A 20,534-nucleotide genomic window follows, 5' to 3' on the forward strand; every position below is an offset into this window, starting at 1 on the left:
ATAGCAAGTACTTACAATTTGCCAGTTTGAGTAAAGAAAAAACATAAGTTAAGAAATTGTGATCAGCAGATGATGGATGTTTGGCGCAGAAATGCAGCAACTCTTCCACGTACTTGTATATATATTATTATATTTTCACTATATTATATATTTATATTTTCAATATAAACACCAAAACTAGTGAAATATAAACCGGAGAAATAATTAACATAACTTTTTAGTAGTAAAATACTTTTTAATAAAATCTATTATTTCTAAGTTCATGAGAAAAAAATTCAAGCAAGTCTCAAGACTATAAATCCGACTACATACCTCACCGCTACGTGGACCAACCACTTCGCCGCGCTCCATTAGTATTTTCCATTTATTTTTTGTCCACGTACCTGTCCGAGTTTGGGGATTCGTCGTTTTTTACATAGCCCCACGACGAATACAAAATTTCTTTGGTACAACAAACGGAGAATAAATGATGCGGCGTGGAACTATGCGAGTCGACAATGTAAACTTTATTATTTTTCGATTAACTTTTTACTCGCAGTTGTGATGTGAGAAAAGCAATAAGGACGGTGATGCTGGAGAAACTACAACATTGTTGCCACAAACCATGTCCAATTCTGATAAAAGATACTTTAGTGGAGAACTAACGGCAATGTTGTTTGAAATTAGAGCGTTAATTAATGAAAGAGGTAAAGAAAGAAAGCATACTTTATTGTAAACCAACCTAACCTTACAATAAGAATATACAAAAACATTTTACAGCTTATTATTCGGCATTATTGCTAAAACGCTTTCTGACAGATATATATTTCTGACTGATCAGATTTTAACGGCCGTCTTTGGTAGTTAGACATTCGTGTATAAAAACGGAAGAAATGTACTTCAAAAAGTAAGTATTCCGATCATGATTCGTTTTCGTAATCAACCAAGATTAAATACCCAAAGAAATATGTAAAGAACTGTAAGATTAACTTGCATGCGGGGATCGGTCCACAGGTTTCGGACCGACACCGGCGCATCGTCAGGAGATGTTGACTTTACAATGCAAAATTAAAAGTAAATATTTATCATTACACCTTTTTCTATTTTTTTATATAATATATTATTTTTTATTTTTTTTATTTCAAGTAGGCCTTAATATAATTCCAATTAGAAAACATTAAATAATAATTACAAAGTAATATTAATATTTACAAAACATATAAGCCGCCTAACTGTTCACTTATGGGCATGGTACCCAAAATGCTGGCGCTATTGTCCCTTTGAATTGCTAGACTTAGCTGTTGGGCTAAATAAGCGCCGCCCTTGGGTCACCAGTCGTCACACCAATTTTTGGGAACGAATACATTACAAAGTAGTTTATATATTTTTTTGCGCTAAATGTGCAATGGCGATTTTATGCAATTTATTCCTGAGAACTCTTAGGGAACTAACTTAAGAGTGTCAAGAGTAGCATAAAATATTATATATTATACATATACCTACATATATTTACATATACTTATTATCAGTGGCGTGCATAGAGGCTATGCACAGGGTATGCAGATGATATGAAATGAAGAAAATCTCCAGTGCGAGTAATAAATACTCAACGGTAGGCTTTTTATAACTCTTAAAATGCATATCCTAAAGTTTCTTATAACTCGTACTAGAGATTTTCTTCATTCTATAGCATCTGCATACCCTGTGCATACCCTCTATGCACGCCACTGCTTATTATATAGTTTCAAACTGATTACCAGAAGTTGTAGGTATTTCTGTTAAATAGATAGTCTCGTGTATATATAATAAATTTATATAGAAGATAAATGACTATGTTGTAAACATTAAATAACAGGCCACACGTAATACACGTGCAGAGCTACATGTCATATCATTTGCTTGACTGCCTCGTCTCATTAGGGAAGTAGCTTAAGACTTACTTTAACGAGTGATTGTAAATCCAGTGGACGCAAAACGGCTAACAAGCTATCGGATGTATGTGAACGGTACTAATGATGCATTATCTTGACCACACACGTAATCATTAGGCATTAAATACATTCGGTGTATTTATGACAAACTCTACCATACGATTTCACCCAAGTTATTTTTTAACCCCCGACGCAAAAACGACAGGATGGTTTAAGTTTTACATGTCTGTGTGTGTGTGTTTTGTGTGTCTGTCTGTGGCATCTTATTTCCCGAACTTAGGAACCGATTTTGATTTTATTTTTTTGTTTGAAAGATGAATTAGTCGGGAATGTTCTTATTTATGTTTAATGAAAATCCTACCAAGATGGGCGCCGCCACAAAATTTCAAGCAAAGCAGATTCGTTTTTTTTTACAACTTCCTCAATATGGATGTCATGAAAGTTATTACATTGATTAATATTACATTTATAGCTATATAAAATAGCACCATATTGTTGGCTTAACATGATTGCATAAGAAGATAGCATAATTACTTGTAGGTAAAACTATTGTAAAGTTAATGGAATTGTTACAATTGTGTTTTTTTGTTTTTGTTATTATTCTTCTTTTTCTTTTTTTGTATAATTTAATCTACTATGTATTTAATTAGTGTAATTGGTGTTAGCCGTACTAATTCAATAAAATAAATAACTAAAAATAAATAAATAGATAAATCTTCGGTTTTTTACAAAGAATCAATCGACTAGATATTAAATGCTTTTATCTAATTTGTATTTTTGGCAAGAAGCAACGATAGTCATTCCACTTAAACAATTTTATTGTCGCTTTAATTTCAACTAAGTGAAAATAGACTTACTATCGCGGATCTTCGCTACTAAATTATTTAAGAACTATCAGACAAAAAGACAGAAAATAGTAATTTATTTATTTTTAGAGGACCGAAAACACTTTATATTTGATTGCAAGTTAATATGCAGATTAGAGGGATTAAGAATGTGACTTTGATAGATTTAATAGTATTATCGTCGTAGCCTTATACCTATTTATCTTTTATATAATATTTTTGCTAAATTCTGTTATCATTTTGAATGAGTTATACTAAGCCTTAGCATAATCACGTATGTAATTTTAGATAGTAAAAAAAAAAATATTAAAAAAAAGCCTCATTTTGAGTAGAAAAAGATATGATATAATTTAGAAATTCCATAAAAATACTTCTCATTCGGTTCATAGAGGCTGCGCACAAAATTACAAAAAACATCGCATTAACTCATTTGTATTTTGTCATATAAGACAATTTTAACGTTTTGCTACCGCTTCTGTAATTTTAGAAAGTATCAAAATAAAATGGTATTAAAAAGAGTCAGTAAACTGATACTCGTAGTAAAAGTATTCTTACTAATGAAAAACGTTACAAGACTAAGTAGCGTAGGAAAAAATATGACATATAGAAGATGTATAAAAACACATCTCGTTCTGTTAAAAAAGGCGTCGCAAAAAACCACGAGATTGCCAATGCCACTCAAGTTGTTACGAAAAATCGTCTGAACAACACTAACTCATTTGCATTGTGTCATATACGACAATTCTACTTTTTGCTACTGCTTCTGAAATTCTGAGTTAAGAATAAACTAGATTGTATATATAGAGTAAGTTCTCTAAATATGGACCAGTCTTATAATATGGACCATAGCAACATTAGGCAAGATGGCGCTGCTATCAATGTGAAGTTAGCTGCATTTGATGACCTTACCTGGTCGCGTTCCCCCAGGGAATTCTAACAGAGCTAGATGAGCGTACGTGTCAGCGGCAACCATTTTGAGATTAGAGCGCTATTTGATGTAAATTTTCGGTAAGTTTTGTAACATTATTACAGCTACAATTATAATCATTATATTTGGACTGTCCCCATTCGGGAAACTTTATAGTGCTACTAATTATTCGTCAAGTAATTCGTGGCTGTATCTTATAACATTATTTTTTTACGAAATTATAACTTTGATATTGCATCATTTTGTAATATGGACCTATGAATGGTTTTGAAAATGGACTAGTGGTCCATATTATGATCCATAGACCATATATTGTAAGCCTTGTTCACTTTTTTTTTAGGATATGGCGACAACACCTAAACAAAGGAATAGGCAAAAATGGGACAAAGATTCTATGACTATGGCGATATTGGCTATTCAAGTGCGCAAAATGGGATACTTAAAAGCATCGAAAATCTATAATGTGCCAAAAACCACACTCATCCGTTTATCTCTAAACAAAAAGAAGCCTTTACAGGAGGTGACAAATATGAAACTCGGGAGGAAAGCAACATTTCCCGCCGAGTTAGAGGCCGATCTAGCTGCATAATGCATGTTAAGTACACATGGAAGAATCTACATGTACATCCATTACGCGGCTAAAGGGCTTTAACAAAGAAAACGTTAACGCTTTTTTCAAGATGTTAGATGAAGCTATGGATAAATTCAAATATACGGCAAACAATATATACAATGTTGATGAGGCCGGAATAACGGTGGTACCTTCAAAAATACCAGAAATATTGGCCGAAAAAGGTAAAAGACAAATAAAGTCTACAACATCAGCTGAAAGAGGTTCAACAGTGACTTGCATAATATGTAAGAATGCCGACGGTTCATTTGTATCTATGGTGGTTGTTACTACTACACTGAGGAACGTAATTATAATTGTTAAAAAAAAATGGATGTTATTTGCTATTAAACTTAGTGTGCTCCATATTAGACACCATAGGTCCATTTAAAAAACCTAGTGGTCCATATTGAGCTGCCTATTTTAAAATGTTTAAATTTGTCATATTTTATAGAAAAATTTAGTTTGTTAAATAATTTGTTTCTTTAAGACATTTTAAGTATCGCTTATAATTCTAAAATAGTTTCTGTACTAATTGAATTCAAAAAGACTGATTTCGCTTCCTTATTTTGTGTTTTATTTATACAAATCCTTATGGTAGTCCATATTTAGAGAACTTACTCTAAATATTATATTATTATGATTAACAGAACTTTGATTTGAACGATTTTGATGCTTAAAATTTGACTAAGATATAGAAAGTTAGTCAATTAAACAATCATAATAAATTAACAAGATTTGAATGGCTTTATAGTTAAATAAATAAACTAATATCAGTGCAATTTATGAGGATTTATATCTAAACCGTGCAATAAATTAAAACACAGACACTGGGACCATTAAGAAAATACAATGATACTTATGTCGTATTTAAAAGACAGTAATTTTAACCATATTGTTTTCTTCGTGACGTCGCTGGAACTAAGACACTCCTGTGGAAAAAAGAGACAACACGTCATTCACCCTATACCAATTAACAAATTCAAGTGCCTGCCATATGGTTTTTTGTCTTTAGTCCACCCAGCGTGGTGAATATAGGCAAACCCGCCTTCGAGAGGCGTTTAGTCCAGCGGTGGACTGTCATAGACTATTAATGATTTATAATAAAAGTCTATGACAGTCCACCGACAGATAATATTATCGTTAACCCATTTGGACTGTAGCCGAGAAAACTTTACTCTTGGGTGCAATCCACAAAAATAAATGCAGTTGACAAATAAATTATTATAAGATAAACTAAAAACACTATTCACAGAAGTTAACTATACAGGAAGAAAGGCCAGCCAGCCCAGTTAATGACCTCTAGAACAATTATAGGGACACTAAAGATTTCGCCACGACTGGGACAATATTTCAAACGAAGTCCATTCTAATGCTAATTAACTCAAAGTCGAGCGTTGGCGTTTGTTCCTCCTTACAGAGATGGTAGCGTTACAAACAAATGACTTAGGCGTAATACATACTACTTGTACGAACGGTTTAAAGCAAAAAAAAAGCCTATCATAAGCACCTATGAAGCATTCATGCATATTTTTAAGCGATTATAGTCACAGCAATAAAAATAAATCTAAGGAATAGCTTGGAACAAATACATTATAATTTCGAAGATCTCTTCAAGCTAGTTCTTGATATCCAACTTTATCGATATATATAATACCAAAATGATTGTGGTTAATCGACATTATTTTTATTTAATTCGGCTACTGGTAACTAGGTTTAAGTATCAGCACATTCAAACAACTACCGTGATACGTAGGACTCATAGTCCAAATATGCATTCAAAAATTCCCCTAGTTTTGTAGTAAAAACGTGTTCGACAAGTTACTTAAGTATCAAGATACTTAACTTGTTCAATATGTGAGACTGAAAAGCTAGACAAAGGTAGATTCATAGATAAATACAATGTCCTAACGGATAGTTCGAGAAAGTTCTTTGTATAATGTGAACGTGAAAGACATGTCTGTCTGGAGTCTGTCGAACAAAATGTGCACAAGCCTTGCAATAACGAAGTAAGTAGGAGATAAAACGTTGCGTGGGCACACACGACCAGCAACGGTTGCTTAAGTACTTTTATATACCTTAATAAGGTTGCCACTTCTTCGAGCTTAATTTTAAAACGTACTTAGGCATGCCTTCTGAGTGATAAATTAGCTAGCGGCAAATTTCAATTGAAAATTCGAGTGTCAGAAGAAGGAAACACTTTTTAAAATATTAGTGTGTAAAAGTAAAGAAAATTTTACTTGAATAGTAAAAAAAAACTGTTGTTAATTTTATTCCACTAAAAACTATCCATCGACTCCAAGTTTTGAGTTCCTGCGGGATTTAAAATTCCTCTGCCACAGATTAAAAGTATTTTGTTATTTCGATAGTATGCAATCATCAAAAATCTGAGCTAATAGGAAATTAATTCCATTATTTCATGTTACAACTTTAAAGAAACTAAGAGAGAGAGATTCAATATGTCAGCGTCAGTTTTTTGTATAAAAAAAACTGTTCAAACCGATATGGGTTTTTTTTTCTCATACTTATTACTAGCTGATATGCGCGACTCCGTTCGTGTGGATTAAGATTTTATTCCCGCGCGGGAACTATTAGAGATCGGTATAAAAAGTACATGTCCTTTTCCATACCAAATTACAAAGCTGCATACCAAATTTCAAAGCTGTCTGCCCACGGCTTGGCTCGTAAACAATTTTAAATTTTCCCTCGGGAACTGGAAATTTTCTTGAGGAATCGGGATAAAAGGTATCCTACGTTCTTTTACAAGGCAAAGGCTACATGCATGGCAAATTTCATCTAAATCCGTTCAGCTGCTTTGGCGTGATTGAGTAACAAACATCCACACTTTCACATTTATAATATTAGTAGGCTTATTTTAAATAATATTATTAATATTGCAACCCTATATTATAAATAGGTAGCACATACCGCGGTGTCCACTGCATATATTCTGTGAAAACACTATTTCCAATAACATAATCTGCATTCTAATTATACAAATGGCTAGATTATGTTAATTAATGCTGTTTATAAGTAGTTTTGGTTTAGTTATGACTGTGCGCCGCTTGTAACCATTTCTGGCAGAAAATTTATGGATATCTTGTTGCTACCGTCTTGGCTTAGTGTGGGTGCGCGGACAATTTAGCTTTGAGCATTTGCATTTATAATCTGTTTCGCCTAATTAAAATCCAGACTGAACGTTTTTTAGCGATACAAATTTACTTATCTCATACCTATATCACTTAGTGAGTTATCCAAAATCAAATAGGTACCTACATGGACTTAAAAAAAGTTAAAAGTTTTAGCAATGGCACTTGATCTTTATAAAATGTTAATTTTTTTTGGGTATCTTTGAGAAATAAAATTTATAGCACTGGTAATTTATCTTTCGCAAAAAGTAGTAAATGGACTAAAGACCGAATTAATTAATTTTAAAGTAATGCAAAGTTTTTGAGTAGGTTTTAGAGTTGCCCTGACAAGTTAGCCCGCTACCTTCTTAGACTGAATAATATTTTAGCCTCATGTGAAATTGCATAGATGGGCTAACCTTTACTAGAATTCCAAGGCACTTATTTCATGCGAAGGGGTGATAGCCCAGTGAGCAGGACTTCGATTTCACTTCCGGGGGGCCAAGTTCGAATCAACGTTTTGCTTCAGCAGTGAAGGAAAACCTCGTGAGGAAACCTGCATACCTTGGAGCTTTTCAAAATTCATTTAGTACTTTAAGGGAAACGGTAACAGACATTAACACGAATAAATGAACAACCGTACAAATAATCTCAGTCATGGCAGAAAATTAGAAAGAAAATTGAGAAAAGTTGCAAACAAAAATTTAAAGTATGTCTGTTCTCTAGTTAAGATAAAACGTTTAATCAACACTCTGAACTGATGATGGTGATTTAGTAAGGTAATTTAAAAAATATTATATTAATATCATAGTAATCATAGAGTAATGAGAAAACGATAAGTAAAGTTTCATCAATCTAGGCGATGGAGGCTTAGTGGAGATGAGGCAGGATCGTGCGTTGACCCCGCATTCCGCTGCGGTCGGACTTGCTTTCTTTAGTTTATAAACCATATTGGAAAACATATTTTTATGTACTTGGTCTACTTATCTTATGTCAGCTATTACAGACTTTTCTCATGGAGTTTCCCGTATTAAAATGTAGTCTTCTTTAAAAATAAAATCAATAACAAAATATTATAAATATAAAAATTAATCTAAAATCTCCATCAACACATTGGCTAAGCCTTCAGTTTAGCCAATTAAGTAGCAATTGATACTAAAGCTGCGATTTCCGGAGAGATTTCGTTTAAATTCTCCCGGTTTCGAAATTTTATAATGAATGAATGAATACACTTTTATTGTACACCACATAACCATATAGAAAAATTCAAATAAAAATGTCACGAAAAGTATACATTAGGTGGCCTTATCGCTCCACAGCGATCTCTTCCAGACAACCAAAGGCGCAAAAAAGCAGCCCAAGAAGAGAGGAAGGTGGTGCATATAAATAAACATTTATACATAAATACTATATATATATATATATGTATTAAACTAAACTTACAATATTATAAATAGATGAATATCAATAATACAAAAATATATACAATATTGTCAATATTTTTTGTATAATATATATTTTTAATTTATATAAATGAAAATAGACAGAATACAGAATAATCGGTATTCTTAGTGATAATAGTCGAACATCCGTCAAGTATTGGTAAATTCACTTTAATAAAAATTTAAACTAAAACAAAATAAACCTACTTTTAATCTGTAGAAATCACTGATTAGAGAACCTAAATTCAACAATAGATTTAAAATCTGAAGTATACTTTGAAATTTCTAGTAAAATAGCACTTTTAAACACCATCAAGTTCTAAAAGCTACGTTTAATTACCAGATGGCCAGTTCGATTCATACTATTTAAAAAGAAAAAAAAACTAAGAGAAATTGATTCGCTACGTAGAAGACGTGGCATAGAGCTTATGAAGTATTAGAATGAACACTAAGACATTATCCACAAACTTTTTGACCAAATAGGTGTAATAGGCGTACTCATACATATTAATAATATATTAATAATATACTCGTAGTCAGGTATAATGCCTTTGCAAACATCTCTACGTGACTTTTCTTAAGTATAAAGACATGTCTATGTTTTAAGAAAGCCATGTCGCATTTTAAAAACAAATAACTTTAAATCATCTCCGTAACACAAATGCCATCATAAGATGCTAAAAAAAATTAAACAGCAACGACAAGTTATTTTTTCCTGGTCTTGTATTTGAAACTGCCCAATAGGTCATCATTTGCTGGCCCTAGCAATTTTTTGTTTTTCTGGAAAGCGGTTGAGGATTGCTCTTTTACACACGGTACTTTTAGTGTGAGCAATCGGATATTTACTTGCTTTTTGATTCCGCGTTAAAACTCGAGCTCTTAGCTTTTAGCTTATTAGCTAGTGGGGACGCTACATTAATACTGCGTTCCATCTTCAAACGCACCATGTCACTCAAACACAGTGCAGGATTTTAGCAATTGCCAACTACTGACTATCGATGCTAAAATGTCGAGTGCGCAAAAGCCTTAAGTTCTTTATTTATTTTATACCAAGCTCATCTTTGCACATATGTAGTGGTAAGCGGGCTATATATTTAAAAATAATTAAGACACCAACGCTTCATTACTTACTGCCACAGTGGTATTGATTATGATATTGTATCAGTTTAACGATTTGTATTTGAAATCCTGGAAGCTCTAAAAGTTACATCGATCTATGTCAATTATATCGTTGTTAGATAGGCAATCTCGGACTCACGATTGAATTGGTACAAAAAACTCTGGTCCGGGTCGATGTGAGAAATACAACTCCAGTGTTATAAACTAAATTGGTCCGATACTTTTCGTTACCAGTAGTTTTGGGATCTATGTCTAACAAATATTGAAAATACTCACAAGACGTCACAAAATAAACTACAGCTTCTATATTAAAAAAAAAAAAACGAAATTTAAAAATCATGGTACTTAAATCAGTTTTAGTATCACATTTTTAAGGCATTATGTCATACAGATTAAGGTCTCTATTTCTCTATTTATTTTATTGTGAATTGACTCTCGCTTATACGTGTATTGCTTACATATTGTCAAGCTTTATTATTGTATAGTATGGTGTACTGAACAAAATATATATCTGTTCCTTTAAACTAAATTAAAGTTAACGAAAAGGTCTCCATAATAAGTTTGACTCCATATTTACTTACCTGTCACAACAGTTGTACTGTTTGTAAAACGAAACGGGGACGTTTTCGAGAACCTGTTTCTTGCACTGGCAAATGCCGACGCGTTTCCTCAATGAATACTGCGCTTGTACGTTTTTTTTAGACCACTCAGTTGAGTGACCGAAGAGTCGGGTGATTTTGTCCAATTACAGCTACGTAACACAATAGATAGCTATTGTAAATCCGTGTAATTTTGTTATTTCTTTAATATCATGAGTCACTTCCCCATTTTCTTGGCTGGCGCCTATCTCTTATAAGTGTCTCTTCGGACAAAACACATTATACAACCGGTAACTGTAATGGAAAATATTTTTTAATGTAAGCCATTAGCGACGGTCCACGGTCCTCTCTGTAATTTCGAGCCTCACTTTTTTTAATCTCCGTGCCGGGTCTTGATGGGATTCTGAGCGACTGTCCATCGCGATCCTTATCTTAAAGTATAATAAGAAGAGACAGACGTTACTTATATTTTATTTAACGTCAAAAGTGATCGAACTGGTGCGATAAGGAGCTGGGAGGGAAAGATTTGTTTATGTCATTAATTATGTATATACTTTACGATTATCATCTTTTTAATGTCCATAATACGAGAGCATAAGCTAACGTACTGGATTTTGGGATTAGAATATCTAATGAAGAAAATATTTTCTTAGTTATTTAAATTGAATGTTACGAGGTTGCGGCGGGATGTTATGTTTGGCTTACGAGAAATGTAGATTTTATTGTCTCGGTCAGTTTAAAGCTAACGTTTTCAAAGTAAGTTGGTAATTGCCTTGTTAATTTGAATCCGTTGGCGGTTCCTTTGATCTCGGTAAAGTTGTCCGACTAGTGGTTCCAAATCCGTCATCCCACGTAGTTAATCACGCATAGACTTCTCTATTAATTTCAGAATTAAGATATCACGTTCATTAGATATATCTAATTTATTGAAAGTCGTTTAGGAACTTATATGTTTTATAGCAGCTTTTTATTTACCGGAAACTTCCATCATTTGAATTATTTATAAAAACTTGATATTTTTAACAGTCACAAGTTATTTCTATGAAGTTTAAGTTTATTTTGAAGACATTGTAAACATCTAAAATACAGTTCCTTTGCCTACTAGTCACTGAAACTACAGCCTTGTATTAAATTAAGGAATTTTGTAAAAAAGATTTTTGATATCTCACTAAAATTATGAAAACTATCATCACCATAGTAATTTATCTTAATATTCTGTGATATTAATCAACGTTTTCCAAAAGTTAAAGATCTTTGAGCTTTAATATTTCTTCGATAATGTTTCCGTACATAATTTTATAATTATTTGTATTTCTTTTAACTCTAAAATATAATTTTTATTAATACATAACTATAACCTAAAATAAACTATTTAAAAACTAAATAAAATCTAAAACGGCCTCGAAACCACCGCAGCGAGGCACAGTTCCTAAGATGCTGGCTGCCCCTTTGCGTACATAATTATATTTTTAATTTCCCCTATAGCCATGAGACAGGCGATATAATTGAAACCTCCGGTTTATTTGAACTGTGCATTACCATTGACGTATTGAATATAGCAGCATTTACGTTTACTTTACAATCAACAGTATGTATTTGGTAATAAGGACTACATTTCTTCGGATACATACATATCTCCAAACTGGTTAGTTCACTAATATTTGCGCAAGCAAAGAGCAGTATTTTGTAGGAGATTCATAGGCCTTTATTATAAAACTAGCTGACCCGCGCAACTTCGTCTGCACCAAATCGTTTTAAAATATAAAAAAAACCTACAAACTAATTGCAGCGCTACCTTCTAAGTCCAGTTTAATTTCCAAACTATGTTATTCGCATCCCGTGGTCGCCGTACGTCTTATTCTATACCCGTTCCCGTACCCCCTGTTATTCTAAGCGATAGGTGCAATTTGAATAATTTAAAAATGAATTTGCAGGTTTATAGTCAAGCTCCATATTTATTTTATTTTATTTCTTTTGCATTTATAATATTAGTAGGATGGTACGCATGCATTCGAATGCTGTCCTATATGCCGTGCAACTTGCTGTTATCTGTGAAGAGTTATGTCCTTTAACCATTGAACTGTTCCTGAATACTTGTCAAGTTAACACTGTAATAAAGTATTATGAATTTCGGCACGTCCCTAATAAAAGCGTGTTATGAAAAAGATCTTCTAGAAATGTAGGTGTAATAAATCTCGGCAATAGCTTTAAGATGCCGAGACACCATCATATCTTGATGAAACCAAAAACCTTGGTAACGCGAGATGTTTGAGGTCATTACACTTTTTTGTTTATTTTCCATAGTAATGATATATTATTTACGTGGTACATTCTTTGCATGACAACGACGGAGAATTTAAGGATTCTGACTCCATTATCATTAAGTGCGCTCCACTAAAGCCCCTTATGTTTATCGCGTTCTTCGGATATTTCAAGCCCGATTTTAATAATTAAGGCAGTATTATATTCCTGTTTTAAAATTAGTAACACACTTTAGGTTTCAAGTTACTTCGCGGTGCTCATTTTAATTTTGTCGCTAACATTTGCGGGAATTTATTTTGCTAATCCGAAAACTTTGGTGCCCATTTACTTGAACGCATTTATTTTCATAGCGGCTCAGCATAATATCATTACTGTTATTATGAAAACAATCTTGACATCAGGATTTTAATACAATAAAAAATTTATAATTTTATCCATTTAAAGTTTTGCAATGTAGCGGACAGTTATTCGAGAATAGTTATGATTACTATTGATAATAAGCAAGATTACTATTGATGAATTGCGATGTAATATTTCCGATATTCGTTGGCCTTTTTATACTTTAACTTCCTCAAACAATATTCAGGCATCGTCTGATGGAATTTTACTTTAAGAATCTTCGGAAACATGTTAATTTCAATACAATTAGAGCTTTGTTTTTTCAATTTATGTACAATAAATCATTAAACTCTCTTGTATCGGCAACACAATACCTCGCCGCGTTAATAATATTAATCGAAGCGATTGGCCACAAAATGCTTTTAACGTAATTCGATTCGGCTGAACTGGAACTCTTGTGGAACGCAACCAAATAAAAATGGACCCGTCTGCCATTTCTTTAACCACTTTTATTATACTAGAGAGCGTACCACAAGGGGTCTGCTAAAGATGGTGGTCTTGACGTCCGCTCGCGTATGCTTCATCTAAACTCGCCTTGAGAGTATAAGCTCGAATTACTCGGATCACGTTCAAGGTGGTTTTGCGCAAAATCGTGGTCAACTGAAGTTGAATTCTGACGTCGTTACTACATACTATTGCGTGGACACATATACTGATTAAATATATATATTGATTTATGATATGCTGACTACATTTACTAGATTATAACATCAATGGTATTCCAAAAGTTACTAAGACTTGTAATTAAGTATAGTTATTGTCCCACACATCGTTATTCTAATAAAAGTAAGATATTAACAATCTAATGTAACGAACCTGTAATCTTAATTAGAACTAGGCTTGTTCCATACCTACATTTTGCAATCAAACCCTATAAATAAATTCCCCTATAATATAAAGCAACTTGAAACTTATGTTCGATACTACTCCTCCCATTCTCAGACATTTAATTAAACCTCGATATTTTATGGTATGAATCATTAAAATGTTGTCGATGAACGTTCAGAAAGTAATAACCTGATATACACGTGTACATTAAGTTAAAAATACCTTGCGCTCAATTTCACTTTCTTTGTTGCAGGTACATACATTCAAAAGAGAAACCCTTTAAGTGCACAGAATGTGGAAAAGGATTCTGCCAGTCTCGGACTTTAGCCGTGCACAAGATTCTTCATATGGAAGAGTCTCCTCACAAATGTCCCGTCTGTAGTCGGAGCTTTAATCAACGCTCGAATCTCAAGACACACCTATTAACTCATACTGATCATAAACCTTATGAATGTAATTCATGTGGAAAGGTTTTCAGGAGGAACTGTGACTTGAGAAGACATGCACTTACCCATGCGGTTGGTGATGTCCCAACAGGTGACGTTTTAGATGTAGGTGAAGAAGATATAGGTAAACCCGGCTCACCTACAGAACCAGGTTTCGAAGACGATGACCCTGAGTTGTCATCTCCTGAACATTCTCCAGTAAGAAGAGCACGTTCTTCTTCAATTGAAAGTATTGGAAGAGAAAAAAGTGAAGAAAGACCTCGCCCAATAGATATAGGAGAGCCTTCACCAGTCGAACGCACGCATTGCCACCATAATGAAGCTAGAGATAGGGCAAGTCCTTATACAATGCGTCCACAGCATCTAGATAAACATCGAATGCTATCGTCTGACATGTATGAGAAACGGCGATTCACAACAGATGAGATTATAGAAAAAGAAATGCGCTATGTTGACATACCTGAACACCAAATACGTCATCCACAATTACAGATTCGTCGAGATTTACACCAAGTTCCACCGCCTGATCCTGCAAAAATTAATCAAATGACTAGCTTAGCAATAGATCCTGGGCCTACAGGAATGTATTTGAGTCCATTTAGGAAAAGAAGTCATCCGCCTGATATTGGGGAAAATGTTAGAACTTGTGCCGCTGTTTATAGGAGTCGGTCACCCGAACCCACTAATTTGACTATGCCGAGACACGCGATTGGTAGCAATGATGTTGTAATTGGGATACCACCGACTATGATAGCAATACCACCGTATCATAAGTTTGGATTGCCATTGCCTCCGCCACATACACAAATTCCATACGGTGCCGTTCAACATTCTGTTCTAGGACCACAACAAACTGTCGCACAAGATTTGATCGTCAAACATGCTCCACCGAAAGATACAGCACCAAGCACTTCGACCAGTGTTACGAGTTGTAAAGATGTCGCTCAAAACAAAATGAAAGACAATCTTGACATAGACTCAAACTCTATTGCTAATGGGATTAAAAATATTGTTGGTATTCAGCCAAAAACAAATCCCAAACCCGGGACGAGTCAATCGAGTGGGCCGAAAAAAGGCTTTAGCATAGAAGATATAATGAGACGTTAATTATTCGTTTGAAGGAATAAGTGATAAAATTTTAGATTTAATTGTAAATATACATAAACATAATTTTATTATTATTCCACGCTCTTGATTTTATATGACATTGACTCTGAGCTAAGCTCCAAGTAAATTTTGTGGCAAACAATATTATTTTGAGTTACTGTGAAGATTGTGGTCACATAACAAGTGTGTCAAGATTTGAATGTCATAGGAAATCAAGGCCCTGATAGTTTTAATTTTGAGAAGTATTATTAGAACGAAGTTTAATAAGAGAGTTTTAAAGGATTACTAGAGGTATGATTGTAAGTATTTGTAACGCGGATTTGGTTTTCGTAAAGATCTCATAAGATTTGTTTGTGCAGTGTTTTGTTTACGTCCGAAATTTTAAGAAACTAGATTATCAAAATTATAAGCCATAAACTATGTTTAATTATAATATTATGTTTGTTTGAATTTCCAATGTATGTTATAATTTTATTTAATTGTGTGATTCGACGTGACTTTATCAGAATAACAATGAATGTGTTATTTATTATTTAGATATTATTAAGTTAAAACGTTAAGACAGCAATTGTAGGTTAATATTTTAGTTATAATATCATAAGACATATTTATAATTTTAGGAGATATAAATTTGAAGACAGTTTATGAAATATAATATGTACTGTAAGCTACTTTACAAAAATCTTTTGTGATTAAGTTTTAACTGTAAATATATTATGAAAAATCAAATTTTGAGAGGATTAAAGTACCAACGTATCACAGATATCAGTTATTACATTAATTGCATTTTATATTAAGGGTATTTTAAATTTTCCCGATAAATAATGTTAGAGATATTGAAAACACTGGTTTTGTGTACCTATACTTTAATTTTCTAACATTTAAAAGAAATTACTTCATGCTCAGAATTTTGTATTTAAGTACTTGACTCAATAATGTTATGTATGTACATTCTTATTTTATACTTTAGTAATAAATTATCACAAAAATATTATTAATTGTTTCCTTAGCGATCCATTTACATAGACCTTCATATCAATAGTGAAAAGGCATCTTCTACGCCAGCCTTCTCTAGGTTAAAACAGATTAAGATCTGCATGTCAAAATAGAGATCTCTCAGATCCGAGACTCACATCCAATCCTATTGGAATACCTTGGATTAGTGTTGCCCAAATGCAAGAACAAGACGAGACTTAGCCAGTCTTGGTCTTGGTCTTGCGCCAATACACCTGGTCTTGGTCTTGGTCTTGGTCTTGCGCTCCCAGTCTTGGTCTTGGTCTTGGTCTTGCAGCAAGAGTCTTGCAAGTCTTGCAATTACCTATTAGTCTATTACTATTTATTAAAGTTTACTTTAAATCTTAGAAAAACGTATTAGAATTGGAACATTGTGAGCTTGAATTAACATAGCCATAGTAAAGATCAAGCAGATTAATAAATAACTGAAGATTTGATAAGAAATTCGAAAAATCAACTGACCTATATGTCGTTTTCCATGGAAGTAACTGTTTCTTAATAAACATTTATGATTTATAAGCTTACATTTGCTAAAACATGTAAAAAAACAAATTAATTACAATAACTTGACTGTATTTTAAAGAACAATACTTATCTGTCTAGAAAGAGATTGAACCCTCAACTTATAAGAAATTTAATAAAAGAGTTTTACGATTTATCATTTATTTGAATAAAAAATAAAATACAACACAAATCAACAGCTTTATCATTAGGTTATGATACTTTATATCAATTCTTTTGACCAAGAATTAATACAAAGTAACCATCTGGCTGACTCATCACTTAACCTATTTCTATGTTTTCTAATTACTAATGATGCTTTAGAAAATAACCTCTCAGCAGGTACTGAAGTTGCAGGTATTGAGAGAAAATCACGGGCCATTTTCGATAAAATCGGATACTCTGTCTCATGCGTCCTCCACCAATCTAAAATCACCAATCTGAAACTTATTTATTCTTTGGAACACCTGTAGGTACTCTTAAAATTCGAAATTATTTTGCATGAATAGTGTCAAATGTTATGATTTCGGCGCGGCGGCAACGATTGTTTTAGATTTCAAAAGAAGCCGCCGGCGCGTGTATCATAACCATGTACTTCCGAAAAGCGGCAAATTTCTTTGAGAAGTAAGTACAAAACCTTTGATGCCGCATTATCAAAGTGCCGATGGTTAAAACATAACTATGCATGCACTCAGTTTGATTTTAATAGATATTTTTTTATTCGCTATGTTTATGGTATTAGTCGTAATGGGCATAGGTCCAGTTTTTCATATTCTTTGATATAGTTTTTTGCGTCTCATAGAATTCCTAAGCGTACCTGCCTACCTATACACCGAACTGTTACACCTAACTACTCCGTGAAATAGCGCTAAGTCCTAGCTGCAAGACGCAAGAGTCTTGCAGGCTATGTCTTGTTCTTGCTCAAGTCTTGCACGGTCAGTCTTGGTCTTGGTCTTGCTAAAAATACGCGGTCTTGTTCTTGGTCTTGGTCTTGCAAAAACGCAAGAACAAGACCAAGACTGCAAGACCAAGACTGAATTTGGGCAACACTACCTTGGATTAACACATAAGCTATTATTCTCCCTGGAAAAAGGTTTCCCGCGTTGTTTTGAAATAACTATAGCTTGCAAAGATATACAATTTATATACTAAGTGTGCTTCGCGGTGATAAACAAGTCTTTACCTGCAATGAAGAATAAGTATTATACCTTTATTTGAACTTTACCACATTATAAAATCATCTTACTTCTCCTGGGGTGGCTGGAAGAGATCTCTTATAGAGAATAGAATACAATAGAAAAACTCACACAATTCAACAAAAGGGAAACACTAAGAGAACTTAGTGCTAGGGTGCAAAGGCAGCCTTACCACTAAAAGTGACCTTTTAAAGGCAACCTTAGCGTGCGAAGCCGATAAAAAAGTGGAAAGTGGTGGTGTAAAGTGTATTACAAAAATAAAATAAACATACATACTACATTTTCATAATAATTACAAAAATACCGATATAAATTTATATATACCATAATAGATACTTATAATGTATATTTATGCTATTATAAACTTACATAATACTCAATTACATAGATAAGTAATAATTTTTTAAGCGATGTTTAAACAGGTGAATAGATTCGGAATGACGTATTTAAGAGGGGAGCGAGTTCCACAGTGTTACAGATTTTTAGTTTAACAGACTATAGAGAAGAGAATAAAGTAGAGTAAGTAAATGAATATTTCGCCTATCACTAACAGTTACCCACTTGAGTTGCTGACGGTAATGGGTAATTTGGTCAAACTTCTTCAGCCCGAAGATAAATGTTATAATTAGATTTTACAGCCGCTCAAGTTTATTAAGAAGGCAGAGGGGTATGTCAGAACAGCACGTCTGCGCCAGTCTGCTATAGGAAGTAAAAGAGAGTGAGACAGAGAAATTTTAGTACGAATAGGTAAAAAGTATTTCCACCTTTTAAGCCTACCAATTGCAGCGTAGATCTTGTGATTGGAGATAAGCTTTCCTTTGTTTACTTCATACATTTATATTTGTATAACAATTTCCGGTACATGAATAATAAAGAAATATAGAAAATTATCTTATTCACCATGTCTTCAAACAGTGCGTGTTGCCAGTGATGACTTCAGGATCAGAGTCGTGGTCGCTAACTATAGGCCTCATAAGCAGGCTCAGAGTCACTCAGCGAGCGATGGAAAGAGCTATGTTAGGAGTTCTCTACGTGATCAAATCAGGAATGAGGAGATCCGTAGAAGAACTAAAGTTACCGACAAAGATCAACGAGTCGCGAAGCTGAAGTGGCAATGGGCGGGGTACATAGCTCGAAGAACCGATGGACGTTGGGGTTCCAAGGCGTTAGAGTGGCAACCCCGCACCGGTAAACGCAGCGTTAGTCAACCCCTAACCAGGTGGACAGAAGACATCAAGCGAATAGCTGGGAGCCGCTGGATACAAGCGGCCCAGAATCGTGGAGTTTGAAACGCCCTACAAAAGACCTATGTCCAGCAGTGGACGTCAATCAGTTGATTTGCTGATTTTATTCACCGCTGGTAACAATCCTATTAATTATTTATTATACTAATGGTCTATATAACTTGGGGATCACGTATTATAAGAATTTTTTTGTCTCGAACACTCATTTTATTCTCATTTATGTTTATTTTTTACAGTAGTCATTGACGGACAAAGAAGCTTCGCATGGCATGCAAGGAACCCGTTCTACAAAATCTATTACCGGCCCATTACAGAGCACGGGTCACCTCCCGCAATGAGAAGGGGTTAGTCCACCACGCTCGCTAAGTACGGATTGGTGGACTCCACACACCTTTGACAACATTAGCAGCAGGTTTCCTCACGATGTTTTCCTTCACCGTTGAAGCAACTTGTAAGGTAGTAAATAAAAAAAATAGGAGACACAGTTAGGTAAACATAATTTTATAAAATTTGCTGCTTGGCAACCGGCATTTGCCGGAAGATGTAGACGATGCGACGGCATTACAAACCGGACACCAGAGACCTGAGCCGCATCGCTGAAAGGTCTTCTTCAGCGATGCAATCTTATAAAAGTTATTCTACTTGACTGCAATCTCATCTGGTGTTAAGTTATGATGTAGTCTAAGATGTAGGGCTAACCAGGGAGTATGGTAATCATACCCCTAATCGATTTCTACGCCACATCGCACCGGAACACTCAATCGCGTAGCACGTCTTAGCCGGTAGGGTGGTAACTCGCCATGGCCAAAGAGTCCCACCAGACGAGACCAGAGAAAATTCAGAAATTGGCCTAAATCGGCCTTCCGGTAATCGAACTTGGGACCTCCGACTTAAATTCAAAGCGCTTACCGTAGCGCCAGGCAGGCGTCAGGTATTGTAGGTACATAAGCAAAATA

The 20,534-nt window shown here is 34.1% G+C and overlaps 1 protein-coding gene across 1 annotated transcript in view; it reads left to right on the forward strand.

The window, feature by feature from the left end:
* LOC120631202 (RE1-silencing transcription factor) overlaps window positions 1-16,020 on the forward strand; it is a 48,643-nt gene extending 32,623 nt beyond the window's left edge. The window contains exon 3 of the mRNA XM_039900681.1: window positions 14,324-16,020. Coding sequence (XP_039756615.1) covers window positions 14,324-15,623 — 1,300 coding nt within the window. The 3' untranslated portion in view covers window positions 15,624-16,020. The remainder of the gene's footprint in view (window positions 1-14,323) is intronic.
* The last annotated feature ends 4,514 nt before the right edge of the window (window positions 16,021-20,534 follow it).

Source organism: Pararge aegeria, chromosome 17, assembly GCF_905163445.1.
Source record: "Pararge aegeria chromosome 17, ilParAegt1.1, whole genome shotgun sequence".
In the NCBI taxonomy this organism is placed as follows: domain Eukaryota; kingdom Metazoa; phylum Arthropoda; class Insecta; order Lepidoptera; family Nymphalidae; genus Pararge; species Pararge aegeria.